A 22,786-nucleotide genomic window follows, 5' to 3' on the forward strand; every position below is an offset into this window, starting at 1 on the left:
TCACCCAATATACCATAGGACAAAAGATGCTAATTTGACAACAGGATAATGTAGCCTTTCAATATAGTTTCATTTCCAAGACAAAAAATTTCAATGATGAAACAAACTGAACAGAGTTTATTTTTTCAAATACAAGTAATCGAACCAGAAATCAATTGATTTCACATCCATCCAAACTTTCTCCACCACCAAAACACAAAAATATTTACTTGTCAATTTAAGTGAATGTCAAAAATAGAGGTTGCACAGTCCATCCTATGACTATCTCTATCAATACAAAGGACCGCAGCAGCATATAATACAATACAAAAAGCAATACACTCGAGAACTTGTAACAAGCATGCTAGAAACTTAGATAAAACTAGCTGAATATTTGATCAAACACCTACAAAAGGAATAATTTTTACACTGAAGCACTCACTGTGGAAGACGAAGTTGAAGCTTGTTAGAGTTCTGAAAGAATGGCTGGAATGTAGTGGGACAATTCTGCAGTAAGCGACTGAAATCCATTGACAAGCTGTGTGTGAAACTCTTCGTCTTCGTCGCCAATCAAGCGAAAGTGGACGCGGATAGCACGCTTGCACACTGCCATGAATTCTAGGAGTGCGGCAATGAGTTGCTGCAGCTCCTGGGAGCGCAGTCTGGTAGCAGGTTCACCTGAAAGGAATGCCGTGCAAACACTCAGAACTCCGCTGTTCACTTGGACGGCGACGGATCCCTGAAGTATCCTCTGTAGACTCTGTAGTTGATCGCCTTCTGAGCTGCGAGGTTCCTCGAGCTCGTTTCTTAGTGCTGCTGTTCTCGTTTCAATCATCCCAATCGCATTCTCCACGGGAGAGAACTCTAGCGATTCTGATTTTATCACCTGCAGACGGTTTACTAGGGCCGGGAATGAACCGTCGGTGTGTACCACTGTACGCCGTTTCCACTGATCTTCCAACCCACCTTGAGTCTTTCCATTTTTGGTGAAAGGAGTATCAAATAAAAACCTATCAAAGACACGCGCACGCACAGAAAGTGGGAATGTTCTCTCCCTTCGGCTTCCCAAATCCTCATCTTCCATAACTGGATCGACAGCTGTTATCTGCAGGTAGCAAACTTCTGCCTGTAGTTCATCAGCTTTGACCTGTCTAGAGTCTGGTATTATGTGCAATGTTGTACCATCCATTCTCGACTCATAAATGTGACTGAGTTTCTCCATTATATCACCCAACCTCACGTCTCGAGCTTCTCTATATACATACTCTTTCCTGTCAAGCTTCCCAAATTTTTCACCATAGAACCCTACCCTATAATATGTTGCATCTGCAAAAGGTATGGGGCTCGATTCCTGCTCAAGAATTGACTCGTATATGTTTGTCAGCATCGTGTGGCACTTGGCTAATTGGCCGTATGCCCTCCTGCTTTTGTACACTGGAATAACTAGTTCTAGGATGCTGGCGCAGAAGTGGTGGAGTTCAGCTTGGGAGAAGAGCTTATTTGCAAGTTGCAGGTACTTAACAGCTGACTCAACTGTAAGTTTTGAAGCGCCATATCCTTCTACCTCGGCTGCTGAAGCCTCACAAGTTATCTCACCACTTACCATGGGGCATATCTTGCGCAATGCAGAGACATGATCCGAGCTCCATACTCCATCATTTCTATATACGAGGGCCTAAACATAAAATCGTTTATGTCACACAGGAACCAGATTCATATATTTCATACAAGTGGTTATAATATTTGAGCGATAATTCAAACTAGCTCTGTAAAAAGGGGTGACTCATCCCCTTAAAGTCCTTATAACAGGGGAGGATTATGCAAACATATATAGAGAGGCTCAATCATTGTCAACTCAATATGAGACAAGAAACATGGGCCGGAATGATCATCGGTCTCACACGTAAAACAAAAAAACCCATCATCAACTTGGCTTACTCTGATACCATGTAAAAATGGGTCACTCACCCCCTTAAAAGACCACACAACCAACAAATTTTTAGATTCAACCCGTAGAACAAATATGAATGTAAGATCTTCCCTGTGTCATCAGGCATAGCAAAATAACACTTAACGGCAGGAACCAAGAAATGTAAAAAAGCAGAATCTTACCAGCATCACTACTCCAGCAACAGCGACAGCACACTGTGCTGCTTCAGCCCAAGACTGCATCTCCTGGTGGGCATCACACAGGTGCAACAACCACATGATATGAAGATCTGGAACTGGAGCAAATGCCATAGCAAGTTTGTAGAAACTCTCTGCAGCAGCATATCTATCAACTGTCATAACAGATGCCTAGAAGAAAACTAAATCAGTATATAAGTTTTCTTAAAAAAGAGGTTGCACAAGTTTGAGATCAGTAAACAGAGTGGATAAGCTCTACCAGTAGCGCGTGTTCCAGGCTAGCATCAAGAGCCAGAAGTAGACTATCAGATAGTACTTTAACTTCCGACCAGGACCAATGATTATCAGACAATTGTTCACTGCTGGAAACAAGAGCTGTTTCTGGAAGACCACACTCTTTGAGTACAGAGAAGCTCTTAGATTCATCTGCCATCTCCTCCAAAGATTTCCGAAGACGGTGCGCTTCGCCACTTTCTTCTAGAGTCCCATCAGTTTTCATATGTGTAACTTGGACTTCAGACATCAATTCAGACATTGTAATGGTGAGCACGACACGCAATCTTGCCGTCTGCGTGAAGTAGGAGAAAGAGCTCTACAAAACAATTACACCTAACTTTTGAGCAAGAAATAAGAAAAAAGATATGAAGACTAAGCAAGTAATAATATATACCTACCCGAACAAGTATCTGGAGCCCAATAACAGCTCTTTTCCTAATATTCTCATTGCGAAAAACTCCAAGCCGGAGAAGATGGAAGGCAATTTGCTTTAGAAAACGATCATTTTCCCTCGACATTAATGTTGCTCCATGACGTTCAAAGACATTATTGAAAACTGGAAACATAGCTTTCCAGAAAGCCAGAGGTTGATTATGAGAAAATACTATCATAAATATAGATGTAATACAATCAAGTTTTCCATAGTCAGTAGCAATGGCACGGGATGCTACTGCCCCAGAGAACTTCTCAATTATTTCCAGAACTTGAAGACTGACAGCAGCGCTAAGGTTTTCTTCCCAAAGTTCCTGAACAACACAGATGCATCGGATATCGGATATTATAATAATATCGAACAATACGAAGGGTATTACTATCTGCATCAAACATCGTACCAATTTTTGCCTCAATATTGGGTGCAAAGATTCTCTTAATGCTTGAGTTGAAGCTCCAATTCTAGAAGATTGGGCCTGAGCCAGAGCTTCCCTTAAGGAATATGGCTGACTAGGAGAGCTAAGCTGAGAGTTGACTCTTTGCCACAAATATCCATTTTCAGGTGTTCCCTGGGGCTGTATCAATCACACTTTTACATTTAGCAAACCTAAAAGAAGTGACATATAATATTGAACTGTGAAAAGACACACATTTAGAAAAACATGACAAAATCAGATGATATGCATACTCCAACTTCTTGGCGTGCAGCTTCCAAAAGATACTGATTAATTGCAGGAGAAAGTCTCTCAGAATACTTTGATGAGAAGGGCTTATCTCCAAGTGGACTGCGAGAACTACTACCCATGAGCAAGGTATCATCAGGCTTGCTTTGCTGCCCATTATATAATCAACAACATGATAGTTAAGATCTATATTCCAGGAGGAGAATCACAGACATGCAAAATACCAAAACATCCGTTAACTGAAGGTGTGGTTTAATATCTGGACATTCCATAAATGTATATTAAAACTTGGCATAGATATTGACCATATTTTTCCCAATTGATATATTTAATATATCAGAAATCCAAACACAACGATATATATACCCCATGAACCGAGAAGTCCAAGCAAACAACAGAGACATCCTTCACTGCTAATATGATAAATAAATTGGATCTTTCACATTTATCTTCCCCTATTAGTGCTAAGCATATATCAGACGGTCGCTATTGTAGGCTTTTCCTCGGGTAGTATTGGTAGAGGGAATACGAGGCCTGATTAGGGACTAGATTAGACAGTCAAATCATAACAGATTTTCTTGTCCCTTTAACCCATCAGTTTCCCTGCATATCAAGATCCAGAAATGTAAAAGAAAAATGAATACATGGCGTTATACTCCCTCTGTCCCATGTTACTTGCACTGTTGCTTTTCGGCTCGTCACAAACTCCTTACACTATTTACAGTTTAAGTTAGAATTAATGCATTTAATTAATATGCTAGTTTAAGTTAAGAGGTCCTTTATTAAGTGATGTCTCATTACACTTAAAATTCTAATTTTATTACACGAAAAAATCAATCGCAAATTTACGGCCTAAAATGAAAAGTGCGAGTAACAAGGGACGGAGGGAGTATTACCTCAAAATGAATTAGACATTCCTCCAAAAGTTTGAAGAATAATCTGGTACGGGCAATGCTTTGTTGCCAAGCTTTAATAAGAGAGGCATCATCCAAATTGCGTATGATTTGCAATATAGCAATCAAGACCTCACGCTTTTCACTTGAACCCATATTGTAGAACACGGGCATTTCATCTAGTATCTACAAGAATGCAACAAAAACTGAGTAACTGACTAACAAACAGATAGCCAGTGCAGCAGATTTACAGTCAAATAACTCATGATGACAAAACCATTTCTCAAATATCCAACTCTGAGAACTAAATATTTTTACTGAAGAGACTAACAATACAAACATAATAGCAACTCTCATACTGAACACAGATGAAAGGGATGTGTTATACACCTGGCTTACAAGGGGGAAGTACAGCTGAGCTATATAAAGTTTATCTTCCATCTTTTGGTAGCGCAAATCAAACTCGTGCTTGCAGAGTAGTTCCACCAAAATTCTCGCAGCCTATCAGTGAAGATGTCATAAGGAATATAAAATTGCTCAAAGAGGTGACAAAAGAAATCAATCAATGATTATCAAGGTGAAAAATACATATGGAATACTAATCTTCTATGTGTCTAGCTATTGCATCATACTGCACTCACCTTAGCCCGCATGGATAAATCTTCATGGTCCCATGTAAGAAAGATCTCTTGTACAAGAATAGATGAAATGTAATTTCTGTTATTAAAAAACCACCATGTCGGACACGTCAAAAAATCAGAAGAAAAGAAAAATATGTGTAAACACAAGTCAGTATTTTGTCAAATACACACATAGGGATAAGAGACAAAATTTTACTAATAAGATAAGACCACCTTACAATACGTTCTACCAATCACAAAAAATAACTGCATTTTATAGCATCAAAGCTCCAGTCTTCAATAATGTGGCTCAAGAAATATACTCCCTCCGTCCCAAGATAAGTGACTTGTATTCCTTTTTGGGGTGTCCCACTATAAGTGACCTATTTCCATTTTTAGCAAAAAGTCATCTCTCTTACTTTATTTTCCACCTACTTTATTCTCTCTTCTCTCCTCTACTTTTCCCTCTCTCATACTTTACTCTCTCCACTTTAACTTATTTAAATACCATTCCTTAAATCCCGTGCCCAAAAGAAGTAGGTCACTTATCTTGGGACGGAGGGAGTATCATTTTCCCCTAATCATGAAAATCCAAAAGACTAATTTGAAAAAGGAAATAGCATCATATTCCTAATAATAAAAAAAGAACTGTCTAGAGTTACAAATTAAGAATGAAAAGTTGAATAAAAGATTTATATCTAATAGATCAAGGGAAACGATATCTGGGCACTCAACTTGAACTCCAAAACTATATTTATGCTTTTGCACTAAAAGAAATTCCCAGTGTCCCATTATTATTTTTCTCATTACTTGCTAGTTGCTTCTTCTGTACACATTGTGCCTTATTGATCCTTCTAAATTTTTTAAATTAACTTTAAAATAGCACTCCTAATAACTTTGGCAACTTAGGTGCAATTTGAGTCAACCTATCTAAGTTGGTCAACTCAAAGAGCAATTTGTCATCTTGCCATCTTGCTTGCCAACTAAAAACTAATAAGTGCCAGAGAGAGAAGAGACGCATTGGCGATTTTGATTTACTCAACACCAAAAATTGTGAACTGAATAGAATGGCATATTAACTAGTTCAACTGAAACCAAAAGTTGATTTTTGATTTACTCAGCACGAATAATTGTGAACAATCAGCCAATGTATGTCTGGTCAGCAACCTCATAAATTATGTATACTTACATAGTATGAAATTTTCCAAAAATATTTTGGTTACCCAAGGTATCCCTCCTGCCAACAGTCACAGTCAGAAGCTTAATCCCTCATCCCAACGGTCAATCAACGCACTAAGCGGTACTATTCATTTACTTAAAGCATATATGTATGTTGTTTGATTTAACCAGGTCAGCCTATCAACTAATTATCCTTTTGTAAGTAATAAACAAACCATAAAATTATTTAAGTTTGAGTAATATACTAATATAGTCAACTCTCATTTGCATGGTTAGCAATCCAGGTAAACACAAGTGGCTGAAATTCTGACCAGTAGCATAAACAATTTGATCACTTGCATCTAATCATGAGAATGTTGAATTAAAGAGCAACATCTCCAACCATATCCAGCCATTATTATAAGGCCAAATTGCCATAAAACCATGAATTTTAGTCAGATTTTGGTATGTCATGCAACTTTAAAAATCAGCTAGAAACCATGAAATTAAAAAAAAAAAAAATTCACAACTATCCCACGAAGAAAACTTTGGGCGAAATTGTATTTGATATGGCAGCCAGGTATAATCATATGTGGACACCGCGGCAATGAGTTAAATGATGTCGTTCTATTCATAAAGAAAACAACGTCATTTAGTTGAAATGCATCAACAATGTATTACACGTAGGCAACCAAATTATTTTGACGTGGGATAATTCCAAACAAATCAAAACTACATGGTTTTTCCGGCTGATTTTTGAAGTTGCGGGCAAGACCAAAATTTGATCACTATTCATAATGTGTGACAGAATAATAGTAACAATCAAGCGCTCAAAGAAGCTATAAAGGAAAGCACTGTAAGGTTACCTGTCAGAAGGATCTCTCCCTGGCATTTCCACAAAAAGATCGTGGTCACATAAAATCTGCAGAAATGTAAGCTTGCAATCATGCAGCACCGGTTGACACACTCCACAGAACTTATCAAGATATAGAGACACCTACGAAACAACATTTACAGATAAAGTGATAGTGATCAGTGAAGCCTAAACATGAACACATTAACCAACCCAAGGTCAAAAGATTCCAGTGATATAACCTACAGTATATGTAGAGTCCTAAAGATTTTACTCTTGAGTAAACAATGAATCAATATCACTTCGGTAAACTATGGTAACATCATCATCATCATTTCCCTCTGTTGAGGGTATTTAGGGTTAACAACTTAACAATAAGCAACAAGCGTGTGATTCCGGGAAAATGTGTGCCAATGTTTAAACAAAATGCAATTTTTACATTTAGTTGTAGTTGTTACAATTCTCAAGATAGACAAATAGTTTTTCTTTTTTTTGTTTAAAAGCAGGAAACTGTATTAGTAAAGGGAGTCGTTACAAAGGGACAAGAAAATATCATCCTAAACAAAGTATGACTCCAGTCTCTGACTCTCTGGCTACATCTGAAACTGAAACGGGAGTGAATTATGTTTTCGTTATTCACAGTTTCTCTAGACATGGTAATACTAAATACATAAATCTTCAAAAAGTATTTTCACGATGACTAAAAGATAGCACCTTAGAAGATCTTACAAAGAAACTTTAGCTGCAATGTTACAAAAGATGCTGCTTATTGGAAGCTAAGAATGGCTCAAAAAGAATTTCACCCAACCAATATTTTCCAAAAGATCCAATAAAGAGTCATATGGTTAAGATCAAGGCATGTGAATATGAGGTTAAGATCAAGGCATGTGAATATGAGGTTAAGATCAAGGCATGTGAATATGAGGAGGTTTAAGTATTAACTATTAACCATCAGCTATTTCTTCTAATTTCATATGCCCTCTTTAGTTGCATTCTGTTTAACAAATTAGGGAAACCATATTTTATCCATAATGAAATGAACATCGATAATAAATTTGTGATAACATAGTTGTTGCATTTCATGTTATTAACAGGTCCCTTGTAACATGATTTTGAAGTATTTTAACTTGAATAGAGTATGTAGAGAACACATACAACCCAGTTATGCATGGGGTACAAAGTATTCCTCCAGGAATTTTGCGGAAGGAGTAAGCTTACCAGTTCAAAAACTTGTCGAGGCTCTATGGTAGATAGAAGATCGTAACAAAAGAAAGACAAACCACTGTTTAGATATTTAGCCAAACCAAGACCTTTTTTGCACCGCTCATGAACTTCTGTTAATAGGCAGTCGTACAATTGCATGATACATCTAAATACACCTTCTTTCAACTGCATCGGGGGAACATCTTCTCCTACCAAAAAATAATAAATAAATAATCCACATGGTAATTGCTGTAAAGACTACCATTTTGGACCGTAGGTTATTTCTCATTCAGACCAGTGATAAAATACAAGGCTTTTGAAACAATTTACCTGAAGGGAGATTGTGATAGAACAATCGAGTTTGCTCCAATGCCATAGATTTGACAATGAGTTCAAGAAAAAACCAAGCCATGGCCAATACATCATCATAAACAGGCCCAACACGGTAACCTTTAGCCTAAATTTGAAAGTAATGAAGTAACAAGAATCAGTCTCATCTCAAAGATGAAGATTTGGTGAACTCATAAGCATTTTATCAGAACCTCAAAATTCTTCTTTATCTTTCTGGAGAAAGAGGGCATAAATTAATTAATTTTCTTTATCTTTCTTGAAACAAAGAGACAATCATTTGAATTTGAAATAAGAACTCATTTGGAATACTTCTGTAAATTGGTCTATCCATATATAAGATAAGCTGGTTATTTCTGAGACATCATTCAGAAGGAAAATATCAAAAGAGTCTCAGAATCAATATTACCTTGCTACGGGCTAGACTTCCCCATACTGTAGCTAAACCAGGGTAAACTGGTGGTTGGCGACCCCCAAAATCATCAAAAGCAAAGTCAACATAGTTAACGAGAAAAATATTTCTTTCACCATCATCAACTGACTCTTGCTGCACCCTGTGGAACACGAACGCAGCGCGACATTAAGGGGTTGCTTACTCTGCAGTCTGCATCTGATAGCTACCTAAAACTGAACGAACTTGAATAAAATGAAGGGTGGGGGATGATACCAAAAATCACTGACAGAATCACAAAATACCAATTTTTTTTAGTACAATATGGTACCTTAATGAAAAAATTTGGTGCGTAATGGTATGTAGTTTCCGACCAGTGTGTACGGAATACCAAGGTATATACCAAAAAGTGTATGCACCATGGTATCGGTATACATGTACATAAAAAGTTTATTCGTAATACATATAATTATGATAAATTACGAACAAATAACTTTTAGTTATATTTAAAAATAATCACAATTATAAAATAAGTTAAATCTATGTTGTACAAATTTACAAATATTAAACCTGCATAATCATCGTATATCGTAAATTTTTGAATAAATCCTTTGTTGCATTATCTAACTTCCAATATTTATAAATTTTTTATATCAAATATTTATACTTAGAAGTTAGAACAGTATAGATTCAGTCTTACCATAAAATTTCTGCGCAAAATAATATACTCTACCAAAATTTTGGTTTACCAATCTATAGAATGCCAAAATTTTCAGTAAGTACTGTATGCAAAATCTCAATTGTTATAGAATATGATTATCCCACATCGGTTGTGTGACATGGCCTAGCTTAGTCTCTTGTACTATATGTATAATATATGTGGCCTATGTTGAGTAATAAAATACATCTACTACTCTTCTCTACTATGTCTATATGCTTCTCCACATGTTTATATTTTATTGTTCTACATGGTCTCAGAGCGGATATGAATGTGTCTCTAAAAAAATTAGGGTTTTTAAAAAAAACAAAATTAGGATTGATATAGATGTTCTAGCTTTAGGGGGAATGTTACAGAATATGAGTATCCCACATTGGTTGCGTGACTTAGTCTGGCTTAGTCTCTTGTACTATATATATATGTGGCTTATGTTGAGTAATAAAATACATCTACTACTATTCTCTACTATGTCTATATACTTCTCAACATATATCTTATATTATTGTTCTACATGGGTACCATGATAGAAATCTATGAGTTTCATTCTAAAATCAATTGGTAATTAGAGGAGTGGCCCATGGGACTTATATATGGTTTCAGATTTTTCTTGACACTGATATGGGATAGTTATATGTTAATTTTTTTGTTTCAATTGCCAACACCCTCTCTCAAACCCTTCAAGGTGAACCTTGGAGGGGCTGGACTTTTTCCGATGAGTTGGACCATGGCACAGACAAACTGCGTCGGGGTAGTCATTTTTTCTTTTCAGTTTCAGTCCAGATATACTGCTTGGTCCGTTAAATTTGGCCCAAAGTCGGCGACCCGCTCTGATACCATGAAGAACAATAAAATATAGATATAAGTGGAGAAGTATATAGACATAGTAGAGAAGAGTAGTCGATGTATTTTATTACTCAACATAGGCCACAAATATATAGTACAAGAGACTAAACTATACTATGTCACACAACCCTAAGGCCTAAACTATAAACTATGTCACACAACCGACGTAGGAAACTCATATTCTATAACATCAACCAAGGGCTTATGTATGGTATTTGTCGGGCATCGTGATTTCAGTGCGATGTCTAGTACACACCCACATCTAGATTGGAGAACGCAAGAAAACCTCATGCTCGAACTTTGATATCATTAAAATTAAAAATCCTAACCTACACTCTACTTCAAATTTTACTGTTCAACCATGCAAAAGAATGGACAACTAACAAATCAAGATAGAAAAGTTGTTTCGGAGCCTAAATTATAACATAGATTGAGATGTTAAATTATGTTTATATCCCTCTCTCACCACCCACTACTATTTCCCCCGCCCCATCCCCATCCCCATCCCTATCCTTCCTTCTCTAATCTCCACCGCTTCTACCCGTCTTCTGTTACCCGCCACACATGTCCTCACCTCTCCTCATCATCACACTTCTCCGCTCAACCTCCGCCACCACAGACAACCAAACGTCGCGGACAACATACCCAACCCCAAAATGTAACTCCTCACATAAACCAACGTTTGAATTCCACCACCGCCGATTCCATCATCATCAATTTCCACATACCCACAACTCTACAAACTCAAACTAACTTACTTCCAGAAGACCCAAACCACCGTGTCATGCAAACGGTGCTCTCCAAGCTTGCTCGTCACAGGAGAAACTTTGTACAAGGGCAGCAAGTATGAAAAATCTTTCTAGTATTTCCAAAAAAAAAAAAGAAATTTAACGAAATTCTCATTCTCCCTCTTTGCAATTTCTGGCCATCGTCCTTTTCTCTCTCTCCCCTCTCTCTCTCTCTACTATTGCATCAAGATAAACTAATTGCAGCCCTTGGCCAAGATTACTACATTGAAGAGGGACAATGGAGTAAGCACTGTCTATGGTTTAGTAATAGGTTGAGTAGTTGATCTTCGCTCCCGAAAAGCTAGTTTAGCTCACTTATTAATCTCATGGGCCAAACTAGTCTGGCCTAGTAAAATTACTGTTTCTTTCCATCTCACACTACTTATTTCAAGCATTAACCACAATAACTAAAAGTTGAAATTAGAAGAAAATGAGCTATGCAAGACCATATCTATTTGCCAATCAGTTAAATGTAGACTAGTCAAAAAGACACCTAAGTTTTAATCCAACTTTGAATATATGAGTAAGCTATACCTTGTCAATATATTAACCATAGCTCTGAAAGCAGCAACCTGAATGTTGAAATATAATCAGCATATGATATTATGCTTCGAAATTTCAATTCATGCAATATGAGACACATGAATAAAACAACTATAGCAGTATTAGTTTAGTAGACACAATGCAACAGGTTAGAAAAGAACTAGTCCCTGTTCTAAGTAATTTACCTGCAAAGTCTCTCCACCATTCCCAATGAGGTGGAGAAGCATGTTTAAGATGGGCTGAAGAAACTGAAGTAAAGCCGTGGAATCAACATTCTTCAAACTGTTGATTGCCTACAAAGAAAAATTCAAGTCCTCCAGTAGTTAGACCATAGCAGATCAAGCATATCAATGTATAAGTATTCATATAGATTGAATCATGCAAAAAGAGAAAAGAAAATGAATGTGAAGATGTTATTTCTCATCATTTTTGGCATTAAATCAGCAATCCCGCCTAGTAAATAAAGAATATTACAAAGTATTCACTAGTTGGCAGATCTCTATGTTTTTTGTGACTCTAGAAATTTGCCGTGGAATTAACATCAACCACTAAACTGGCAAAGGTATATAAGAATAAAAGAATCTCAATGTTTTAGCTGAATGTATGTTCTTTTCTATTCCTGAAGATGAAAAGTTGGTAAAAAGAATATAAAAATTAACCTCAAGAAGCTCAGATCCCCAAGGTGGACTTGTTCGAAGAATGTGCCGATCATACTCAAGAAAAAAATCTCTAATCCGTTCACTTATTGGGTACAATGATGAACATAAACGTAGACGGAGCCTAAATACGTTTTTACCATCCTCCAAATAATCCGCCCTTTCCTACAAAACAAATTGAGATAGAGTATGAAACGAGTGTACAGTGCAATTTATAGAAGAAAAACAGAAGGCGCAATAACATATCAACTTTTTTTTAATTATTGACTAATGTAATGTTTGTAAGTATTCAATTACACAATCATTGTTTCATGTTTAAAGCTATCACTGAAAGTTCTCCACTTTGGCTTCTCGCAATTTCAGTGTTACAAATATTGGCTGTGATACAGTGTTTGGAGCATTTCATTCCAAGTTTAACCGAACTCTTAGTTTAGTGAATTTAATCTCAAGTTGTTTTGAGTCAATTTAGTCTTGAGTTATTGTTACTATTATTATCCTTATTTATTAAGTTAATTTTGTCATTATGGTTTTATCATTATTATGGTTTATGATTTTTGAAGAAACTCATTTTTTTAGCAGGAAATTACATGTAAGCCTTCTTTTGTGTGGTGTTTATTCAGTTTCCGCTGATTCTGTTAATAGTGTGTGCCTCCACCCTGGAACAAACTTTTAATTCCTAAACCTTAGTTCACACTGCTCAGGAGTTGTTATAGAATCAGTTTTCCACACCGGTTATGTGTCCTAGTCAGGCTTAGTCTCTTGTAATATACATATGTGCTTTGTGAAGTAAAGAATATACCTACTACTTTTCTATAATATGTCTTTATACTTTTCCACATGTATCTATTATTTATTGTTCTACAAGTCAATCATGTGAACTAATAGTTGATGTTGACAATGTTGCAATCAATTTTTCTAGTAGAAAGGAAGAGCTAGTATTGGACAGGTGAGAATGAAGTGGAAAGGATTTCTGAGTATCTGATTTTCCAATATTATCTTCTTTTTTCCTTCATAAGTATGCATTTGTTGACAATATTTCATAGGCAAGACATAAGGAAAGCAAAAACCACTCGACTTGCCTTAGCTTCTCATACTTAATATCATAAATTATCGAAATATACTGGATAGTGTGTCAAGTCATTAAGACGAGATCAACAATGAATTGTTAAAAATCACAATTCACAACCAAATGTACTAAATTAGCAACTGACATTAATTTTGACCTTGGCAGGATTAAAAAAATTACCAACCATTCACTTCAATTACTCATCATTTAGCTACTTCCAGCAATAATAATAAGTCTCGCCAAAGATAACTAGAAAATGAGAATATTCAACAATGATAATCAAATTCAAATTCGATGCATCATACCCTGCTAGTATCTTGTAGATAATGTGGAACCAATTCTTGCATAAGAGGCAATGAAATCTCAGATTTTGACCTGCAGTAGACATGGTCTATATTGTGATTCACCATTCATACACAACCATATTTGACAAATGTTGCAAAAAGTTGACAAGAATCAACAAGTTCCATACATGTGCATAACTCAGATGAATTACACAAATTCCATCAAACAAGGGATTGGATGAAAACACAGTTCCAAATTTCTAAATTACACAACGAAAGAAAAAGTTCTGTGTCTATATTTTAGGAATTTATAGCATATGATTGAGAGATATTATTGAAGCTTCCTATTTTAGAGATCTAAGAACTCCAGTACACAAGCACTAAGTTATTGGAACATTAATTCATGCATTTTTTTTTCCAAGTACTATTTCTTCTGGGGGTGTTCAGGTTTCAATGTACTTATGTAAGTATCTAATTTATACTATGATTTTATGTACACCCGGAAAATTGAAATTCTTGATCTGGAGGAACGCCCTTTTAAAGTTCAATAGAATACCAAAGTGGATGATTGATTCATTCCATACTAGACATAATCGCAGGAAATGATAAATGGACCCTTCCACTGCTGATTGATGTGGAGTGGATGCAAATTGAGTGTTTAGGATTTTAAAATTGTTGGCACGTAACTTTTAATCAATATGAAAAATACATTAGTTTTCATAATTTTTAAGAAATAAAATACCATGTTTAGTCAAATATCTCAATTATTGATATTGACCAATATGGATATAACATCAGTAGAAAGAATTTCAAAGGCAATTTTTCAGAACAGAAATTAAAAGTGAAGGTGCATGAAGTATGAGTTACATATCTATGCCCATAAATGACATGCTAGTCATAGTAATTTCTAAGTCTAAATTAGTGATAGATCTCATCCAGTACATCTCATTGCATATCCATATGGTTTTGCAGACTGACTAGTGCTTGTTATTGGTCAGGTTGATTAGTTAGTACTCGCCACATTCAAGTATATCAGAAGCTATGAATAGAAAGTGAAGCAGCATATATATTATGAATGCCAGTAGCAAGTTCATTTTTATGACGTATACAAAAATTAGAAACAGAGAATGGCTGAGAGCATACTGTGCATAAGCCGATAAAGGAAGTGAAGCATATCCTACAACCACCTGCAATGATGTATAAAATTGATTTTGAATGAGAAAACATGATGGTGAAAGTAATGACAGTAGAAAACCCATCGTCATTCATTACACTGAGGCAGAGAGTCAAGATACCAAAAAGATGGTTACCAGGCTGGTGGTACACTGGTACTCCAAAAAGTAATGTCAAATATAAGTAGAAAATATCAGACATGGTTCCTCAGTTGTATGAAGGCACTTACAGGCTTGGGAGATTCTATTTTTGTTTGTAGGTCAACATGAAACAAAGTGAATAAAAGGTGATGTGTTGGGGTCCATATAGCAGGCAACGAGACTTTGATTTCATCATGATAGCAAGCAACCCTAGCTCCAACAGCAACTTGAGTCTCGGCACACTTTTGAAGTGTAGAACCCGGTTCCCTTGGATACATTGCCTGATAAATTGAAACTTATAATAAGATCTGGTCCAACTAATCAAACTGGGAAGCAGCATGTAGCATAACTATACCTCTAATGGTGGCTTGCGTATATCAGTGTCATCCTTTCTTAGTTCAACTCGAATAAACAAATTTCTTTTTCTAGACATGCTGACACTTAGAGGATACACATAAAGACAATGAAAAAGCTGTAAGAAGGGCTCATTTCTCGAAGTTATCCGAAAGTCAAAAGCCTGAAACTGCAAAAGGACAAATTAATAATACAATTTGAATGCCTTAAAACTGAATTCTACCATACTCCCTCCGTCCCACAAGAGTATGCACTTTTGATTGGCACAAGTTTTAATGCACAATTGGTAAAGTAAGAGAGAGATACAAAGAAAAAATAATTAAAGTATCGTTAGTGGAGAATGGGTCCCACCTCATTAGAGAGAAAATAGTTTCTAAAATTAGAAAGTGCATATTTTTGTGGGATGGACTAAAAAGGAAAGAGTGCATATACTCTTGTGGTACGGAGGGAGTAATATTTACTCAAGTATATATACGGCAGGAAAATCCACTGCCACAGTGATACTTACATCATTAGTGTCACTATCTCCTAGGCCATGAGATATTGATCCATTTCGATCCAGCACCATCCCATAAGAAGAATGAGCCTCCAAATCAGCATTCTTCCGTCCATCGGAGACACTCGGATGACCCCCGAAATCACCATTTGCGCTTCTGTTTTCAAAACACTTATCATCAACTAGGCCACATTGGAGTTTCTCAATCTCCAATCTTAAGATACCCTTCACTGGTTTGTGAATCTTACGCTTAGGATCCTAGGAGTAAGAGAAAATGAGCCATGTAAAAAAAAGAACGTTACAACTCATGTTCAACTATACATATAACAGTAATAGAAATACAATGAGAATTTCGCTTTGTATATTTGGGCCTTATATTTTGACCACTACATCAAGCTCAGAAGAGATGATCTTCCAGTTAAAATTATATATGGAGCCATATATTAAGAGTTCGTTCTTTTTCCCCAGACTGATACAGCAACATTAAACTCAGAGGTTGACTTTAGCATATCCAATTTAAGAAAATACGAAGGGACCTAACCAGGAGTGATTCTTCAGTATAGGCTTCTTTGACTTTGCTCAGATTTGATACTTCAACCACAACAGAGTTTCCACAAGAATATTCAAGCTTTCCATCTAGTGTGATATTCGCTACCGGTTCAGAAGTTCCCTCTTGAGAAGTTGAGCCCGAAAGGCTAGTGACGAGAGGACTGCTAGGGGAAGCAGGACCACCAGAAACAGAAGTAACACCACCATCAAAGAGTGGTATGACTGCCCAAGCAAAGGACTCTCTGTGAGGCATGAGTCGAGACCAGACTTGCAGTTTTTGTTTCTCCCTCTCAGTAAGATGAATCTAATTATTCCAACAAGAAACAAAAATAAAAAATAAACCAATCTAGTAATATTGTACATAACATAATTCATCTTTAAAAGCATATGATAGTTATAATAGCCGAGAAAAAGCTTTCTCACTAATTAATAGTACTAACAATCTATTTCGACTAAGTGCAAACATGGGAATCAACAAATACTATTTTTGAAATGTACCCCTTCATCGAGCTCTCATGGCAATCAAATATATGAAATAATAAGTTGACCCTCGCCTTCCACATCATCAGCATTTGTTTTTAATATAATATGAAAATGGAACATTTTATTAAGAAAAGTTAAAAAAAGGGACCGATATTCATTAAATATTGGATATATTCTGTAAAACTACAATATTATCTTTATATCATTTGAGTAATGAGCTTCAGTTTACTAATGTGGCAATGCTTACCAGCTCCTTGCGTGAATAAACTGATGAAGTCACTCCGCCTTCTTCAGTAGCAGGCTTCTCTAATTGGATAAGCAAACAGACTGATGCTGATGGTACATCAACATGAAAAATACCACGTGCCTCGACAGAATTATTCATCTGGGTAATCCAAAGGAAAACTATGAACCTCACATAAATTCTCTGTCACATTTTCTGTACTGAAAACATTAGATTGAAGATAAAAAGTTGATTGCACCATATCTAGTACCAAACATGTCGGACAGCGAGATAACAAATCCAATTCATATAAATATATAACTATTCAAAAATGAAACAGATAAAGTTCTACAACTTACATTTTGTATTTCTGATGGTAAAATGTGGAACATGAAATCCTCCGATAGTTTTTCCCTTCTCTCCCTATTATATAAACAAATAGTGCCATAAAATGGCTCTACAAGAGAACTTCTTGTTTCAGCTTTGGAATTATCTCGGATCTCAAAGATCTCCAATTAACTTAGAAATAGAAGAAGAGAAAGTTACTACAAACTCACCTACAAACCCAGCTTGGAATGACAAGGATAAGACTTTCACTGCAATCCTTAGCCCACTACAATGAGAGGAAAAATACATTACAGTGTAGGGGATGAAACCAGAGAAAAGAGTACATGATACAATTAGTAGATATATACTTTAATGCGGGTAAAGAGTCCACATGCATGTCAGCATGCGAAGTTAGGGGGAACGAGGGTCCAGAGAAGAAACCTGGTGTACTGCACAATGTTATTAACAGGAACTCTTTGACCAAATATCGCGGATCTCTCATTATCCCAGTCAAAAACAGGTTCATATGCCGGCAACGGAGACTCTCCAAGATGCTGCAAGCAATTACTTCCTGAGGTACTTGAAACTTCTTCTTCAGTTGATAACTGTGCCCTAGTCCGTCTAGCATTAGCTAGCTCTATTTCTGCAGTGCAGCTCGGAATATTTAAAATTAATTAGTCACATAGTTGCAATAGCTGTTTCCAAAAGGAAATTTAATTATTTCATGAATTCAATAAAGTGAAACCCCAACTAGTAATGGAACGAAAATTTCAGTGAAATGCTGGAGAAATTTTAAAAAACAGAGTGGAGCCCCAACATCATCCAGTGCAACAGTTCCCCACGAGAGAGGATAAGATCAAGTATTCACATCCAGTTTTACCTAATAGTTGATACTTAAATGAATAGAGAATAACTATTCTGGCCTACAGACCTGTTTCGACGTCTGTATTTGGCCCCTCAAATACTTGATTCTGAAACGCGATGGACCCAACGTTCTCATAGTGCCCATACTTGTACTCGTCTTTAACCCAATCAGCGCCATAGCTCTGAACAAGCTCGTTTAGATGTGGCCATTGCTCCAAGTTTTCATCCAGCTGGAATGAACAAAGAAAAGGAGTGGCTTAAAAGTCCAGTGTAACCACTTGCATCCAAAAAGCAATGTATTGTGGTAGAGGCAGGTAATCAATTATTAAGTAGACACTAATAGTACTGAAATGGGATGTCTCGGTGTCATAACTTGATGGTAAAGCAAAAGGCCGGTTGTGCATGTATAGAGAGCATCAGAAATAAAACTCACCAATGGTTCCATCTTAAAGCAATTTGAAAAGGACTGCCGTGGAATCCTTCGAAAACGAAGGCCACTTGTAGAAGCAGTCTCCATAAGAGAAGCAAATGCAAAAAACCTAAAACGTATCAATTGGAGAAGTAGTTAATGGAATGAACAATGTAAATATGCAAGGAAGCACACAATTTTAGTTTGGGGTTTAAATCAATAAAGTAGAAGAAAAATGGGAAAGTGAGACAATGAAACAAGTTGTCAGATGCAATTCAGAATATCGAGTTAAAGAAACCAAACCTACAGAGAAAATGGAAATTTGAGTTGGTTTCCGTTGAAACACAGTTTGACAGCAGTTCCTTTTGGCACCAATTGTATCAAATTTTTTGAATGACAGTTATTTTTATTAAACTATCTACACCAACTTACACTTGTTTCTGAACATGTATAACAGTTATATGAATATTAACTATTAACTACAAATTATAAACATCAGCATGACATGTTTCACTTATAGCAGGATGATGACACATGTTTTGCTGATCAACGAACTATAATTGATGTGTTTCACAATATATTACACCCAGTTTTTGCAACATACCATATTTTTATTATGAACACGAGATCAAGTGACAAATCTACAATAGTCTCTCTCCATCTCTGGCATATCTCTATCTCAGGTGTTGCAAAAATAAATCAGCAATGCTTTGATCATAATCCAGATATACACCTTTTTAAAACAAAAGTATAAATTCTTAACTATCAAGGATCACTCTCATCTTTGCCGTCTAAGTAGATATATCTGTCGGTTCGTAGATATATCTGTCAGTTCAACTATCGGAGGACATGGAAAAGATAAAATTATTATTATATCAAAAAAAAAAAGTATGTACGCAGTTCATTAATTGATTAAGACTGAGTAAACTGTCATACATATTTATCATAGATCTTATGATTCTACAACATACACCCAGTTTCTGTCGACGTGTGTGCTATATCCTCTTAGATTAATGTCAAGTGTCAGGTAAATTTAGTACATGAGAACAGTCACAAAATTTTGAAAATGAATTTTCAGAATTGACGTCCAGGGGGAAATGTGTTTGATAATCATCTATCAGATTTTTTTTACTAAATTAAAATGCCAGGTATAAACAATTTTTTTTATATTTGCTTACTTTATACTAGTGTATAGTGTATAACAACTTAATAGTGACCCATTTTCAAGTCTCGTGCAAGTACTTAGTAAGCTGAACATTTAGCCATGTTAATCCATAAGCAGTTACAGCTAAAAATTTGAAGTTGAATTTGTATATTGAACTTCAAAAACTGAACTATGAAAACTGATTATTGAAAAGTTACTAAAACACTAATAACAATCTTAAACCCCAGTCAGTTCGTCCAGACCAAAATACTCCTATACTATACAAATTTCACATATACATTCATCCCTCTATCCAATTTCGAGACAAAATCACAGTAAATCATGGCCACTTACAGATTAATGCACGAATGATTACAATAAATCAGAATCTCGTGGCGCATTTCGAGTAAGCAATACTCAAGTTATAAACTCACCAGCACAAACCGGATCCGAACTAATTTGAAGAGGCTGGGTCGAAGAGTTGAGAAGCGCCGATCGGGAATAAGCTAGGCGGCGCCACTCCTGAGCTAAAGCCACATGAAGAAGCTAATCAAGCCAACTAAAGGAACTGCGGTAGAGGAGGAGGCGGAAGGCGAAGCTAGGGTTGGAGAAGGAACAATACAATAACAAGCAAGTAGCTAGAATCGGAAGGTCGCACCGGCATTGCAGTGCGCAGCGGATGTATCGCCGTAAAAATTGCGCAGATACGGTGAGGGTTGGGAAATTTTGGGGAAATGGAATGATTCGGAAGTTGAAGAATAGTGTATTAGGTGGGAGAGATGAAGGGAGCTGTGCTACAATGGAGATGGCAGAGGTTAATGCTTCCTACTTACAATACAATCTATTAATTGTGTTTTGTTTTTTATTCATTTTTTCCTGAATTTGAGAAACAGTGAGTGATCATGTATTCTTTTTCTCAAATATCCAGTCAATCTCGAGTGAGTTGAGAATCAAATTTGAATATTGTGGTATATATGTGTGATTAATAATTTAATTAACAACATAAATTCAAATTATATCTTATTAATGTATGACCAATTTATAAAATGATACGTATACGAAATGAGTTTGAGCAAATCAAATAACAAGGTTATTCATCGCCAATATCATAAATTATGGTCGAATTTTGAATTTTCCCACGAACTTAAAGTTTGGTACTCCCTTCGTCCCGCTTAAGATGACACGTTTTCCTTTTTAGTTTGTCCCAACTAAGATGACACATTTCCTTTTTTGGTAACTTTCTTTCTCCAATTAATACACTCAACCACTTTTTCTCACTCATATTAAAATATCCATCTTTCTTTATCTCTCTACTTTAATACTTACACACACCTTCTCTCTCTCCAATTAAACACTTTAACCAATAACTCCTAAAATCCCGTGCCGGCTAAGCAATGTGTCATCTTAGCCGGGACGGAGGGAGTAGTAAATATCAAGAACTTTGATTGAATTTGGAATGTCCCACAAATAGCATTTTTGTCGAAATAGATTTCTATGTGGCTTGTTGGGTAATATAGGTGGTCCAAAACAATGTTGTTTTGTTCTAACTCGAAATTTTAAAAATCTAACAGTGTGAAATGGTTACGTGTCCATTCAAAAATATTATTTCTATTTTAATATAAAAAGATATTAATGTCATTTCTTAGGGGTTAGCATCCTAATGCATAACCAAATAGGAGTGCATGAGTTACCAATTAGGTCATTTTTAGACCGATTTTTATAACACGAAATATCATTCTAGTTCATACAAGTTCATCCATAATTAGAATGGTCTTATAATAATCTAATTAATTATTACTACTAAAAATTTCTATCATGAACATACACTACTCTATAACCATTGAAGTTTGAATTTTGTTGTTAGTTATCCTAATTACTCTTTCCTCCATAAGTACCTACAGATGTACGTCACTAACTAGAGAGAGAGAAAATGGTAACATATCAATTATGAGAGGGTAGAAAAGAAGGAAGTAGAGAGGTTACATGTCAATTATGAAAAGGTAGAAAAAGAAGGAAAATAGCGTTTTAATTACTTTATCTGCAGATGTAGAGATTGTACATGTTCATAAATAAATATGGAGTGAATATCTAAACTTTAATTGATAGATAAGCCATTCCATGCTACCTGCAAACCAAATTTGAAATGAAATTGCATTCATTATAGCTAACAGTCACCCAGAAATCACACAATTTCAAACTATAGACCACCTTAATGAATGGCAATTACATCTAACTAAAATAAAATAAGATTCTCAAAATATGGTAACCTGAAAAACACTATTTTCACATACACTATACATACGATTAGCAATGTAATTCATTTTAACATAATTAAAACTATTTTTTATATATTAATTTTTAATGTAAAATATCTAAAAAAGTTGAATTAATTTTTGTAGAACATCATAAATTTTGAAATTCTTTTTGTACTTAACAGAACCCTAAAATTACGGGTCACATGATTCATGTTCAATTCAACACATGTCAAAGGTCATGACTTGCATTGATTTTAACACGTTTGTATATCTGATATTAGAAAATTTATTATCTTATAAGTAGTATGTTTATATATAGATATAGTCTGCTGCATTTATACCTAAATTAAGTCTGTGTTTCCAAATTTGTACTACTACTTACTCATCAACATCGGAACGCGTGGCTTGTGCTATACTACTTACTCAACCTACGAGAAATTGCAAAAACACATCCGGTTTCTGAAAGGTCTCGTGGAGAATTTCGAATTCTGTTAAGTTGTAATTTTTT

General features: G+C 35.8%; 1 protein-coding gene across 3 annotated transcripts; it reads right to left on the minus strand.

Annotated features, from left to right (window-relative positions):
• Nucleotides 1-191: 191 nt before the first annotated feature.
• LOC125195088 (guanine nucleotide exchange factor SPIKE 1) lies at nt 192-20,916 on the minus strand. 3 transcript variants are annotated; one of them, XM_089056418.1, is made up of 29 exons: nt 20,458-20,916; nt 18,904-19,009; nt 18,538-18,700; nt 18,048-18,249; nt 17,837-17,892; nt 17,639-17,736; nt 17,304-17,441; nt 16,566-16,877; nt 16,037-16,282; nt 15,530-15,697; nt 15,264-15,455; nt 15,005-15,048; nt 13,883-13,952; nt 12,515-12,676; nt 12,041-12,148; nt 11,847-11,884; nt 8,982-9,126; nt 8,555-8,681; nt 8,240-8,427; nt 7,035-7,165; nt 5,032-5,107; nt 4,781-4,891; nt 4,394-4,576; nt 3,503-3,646; nt 3,216-3,389; nt 2,781-3,128; nt 2,366-2,698; nt 2,092-2,277; nt 192-1,654 (listed from the first exon to the last, which is right to left on the minus strand). In XM_089056418.1, exons 2-29 carry the CDS (start codon nt 18,985-18,987, stop codon nt 446-448), a joined length of 5,436 nt encoding a protein of 1,811 aa, XP_088912544.1. In that variant the 5' UTR covers nt 18,988-19,009; nt 20,458-20,916; the 3' UTR covers nt 192-445. The 3 variants fall into 3 exon arrangements, with proteins under 3 accessions (XP_088912544.1, XP_088912543.1, XP_088912545.1); XM_089056417.1 differs by having other exon boundaries at nt 8,240-8,433; nt 20,458-20,914; XM_089056419.1 differs by lacking the exons at nt 18,538-18,700; nt 18,904-19,009; nt 20,458-20,916 and having other exon boundaries at nt 8,240-8,433; nt 17,639-17,702; nt 18,048-18,120.
• Nucleotides 20,917-22,786: the final 1,870 nt, after the last annotated feature.

The sequence above is a fragment of the Salvia hispanica genome, chromosome 4, assembly GCF_029641045.1.
Source record: "Salvia hispanica isolate PSC_SH4W2 chromosome 4, Shi_PSC_v1, whole genome shotgun sequence".
NCBI lineage: Eukaryota > Viridiplantae > Streptophyta > Magnoliopsida > Lamiales > Lamiaceae > Salvia > Salvia hispanica.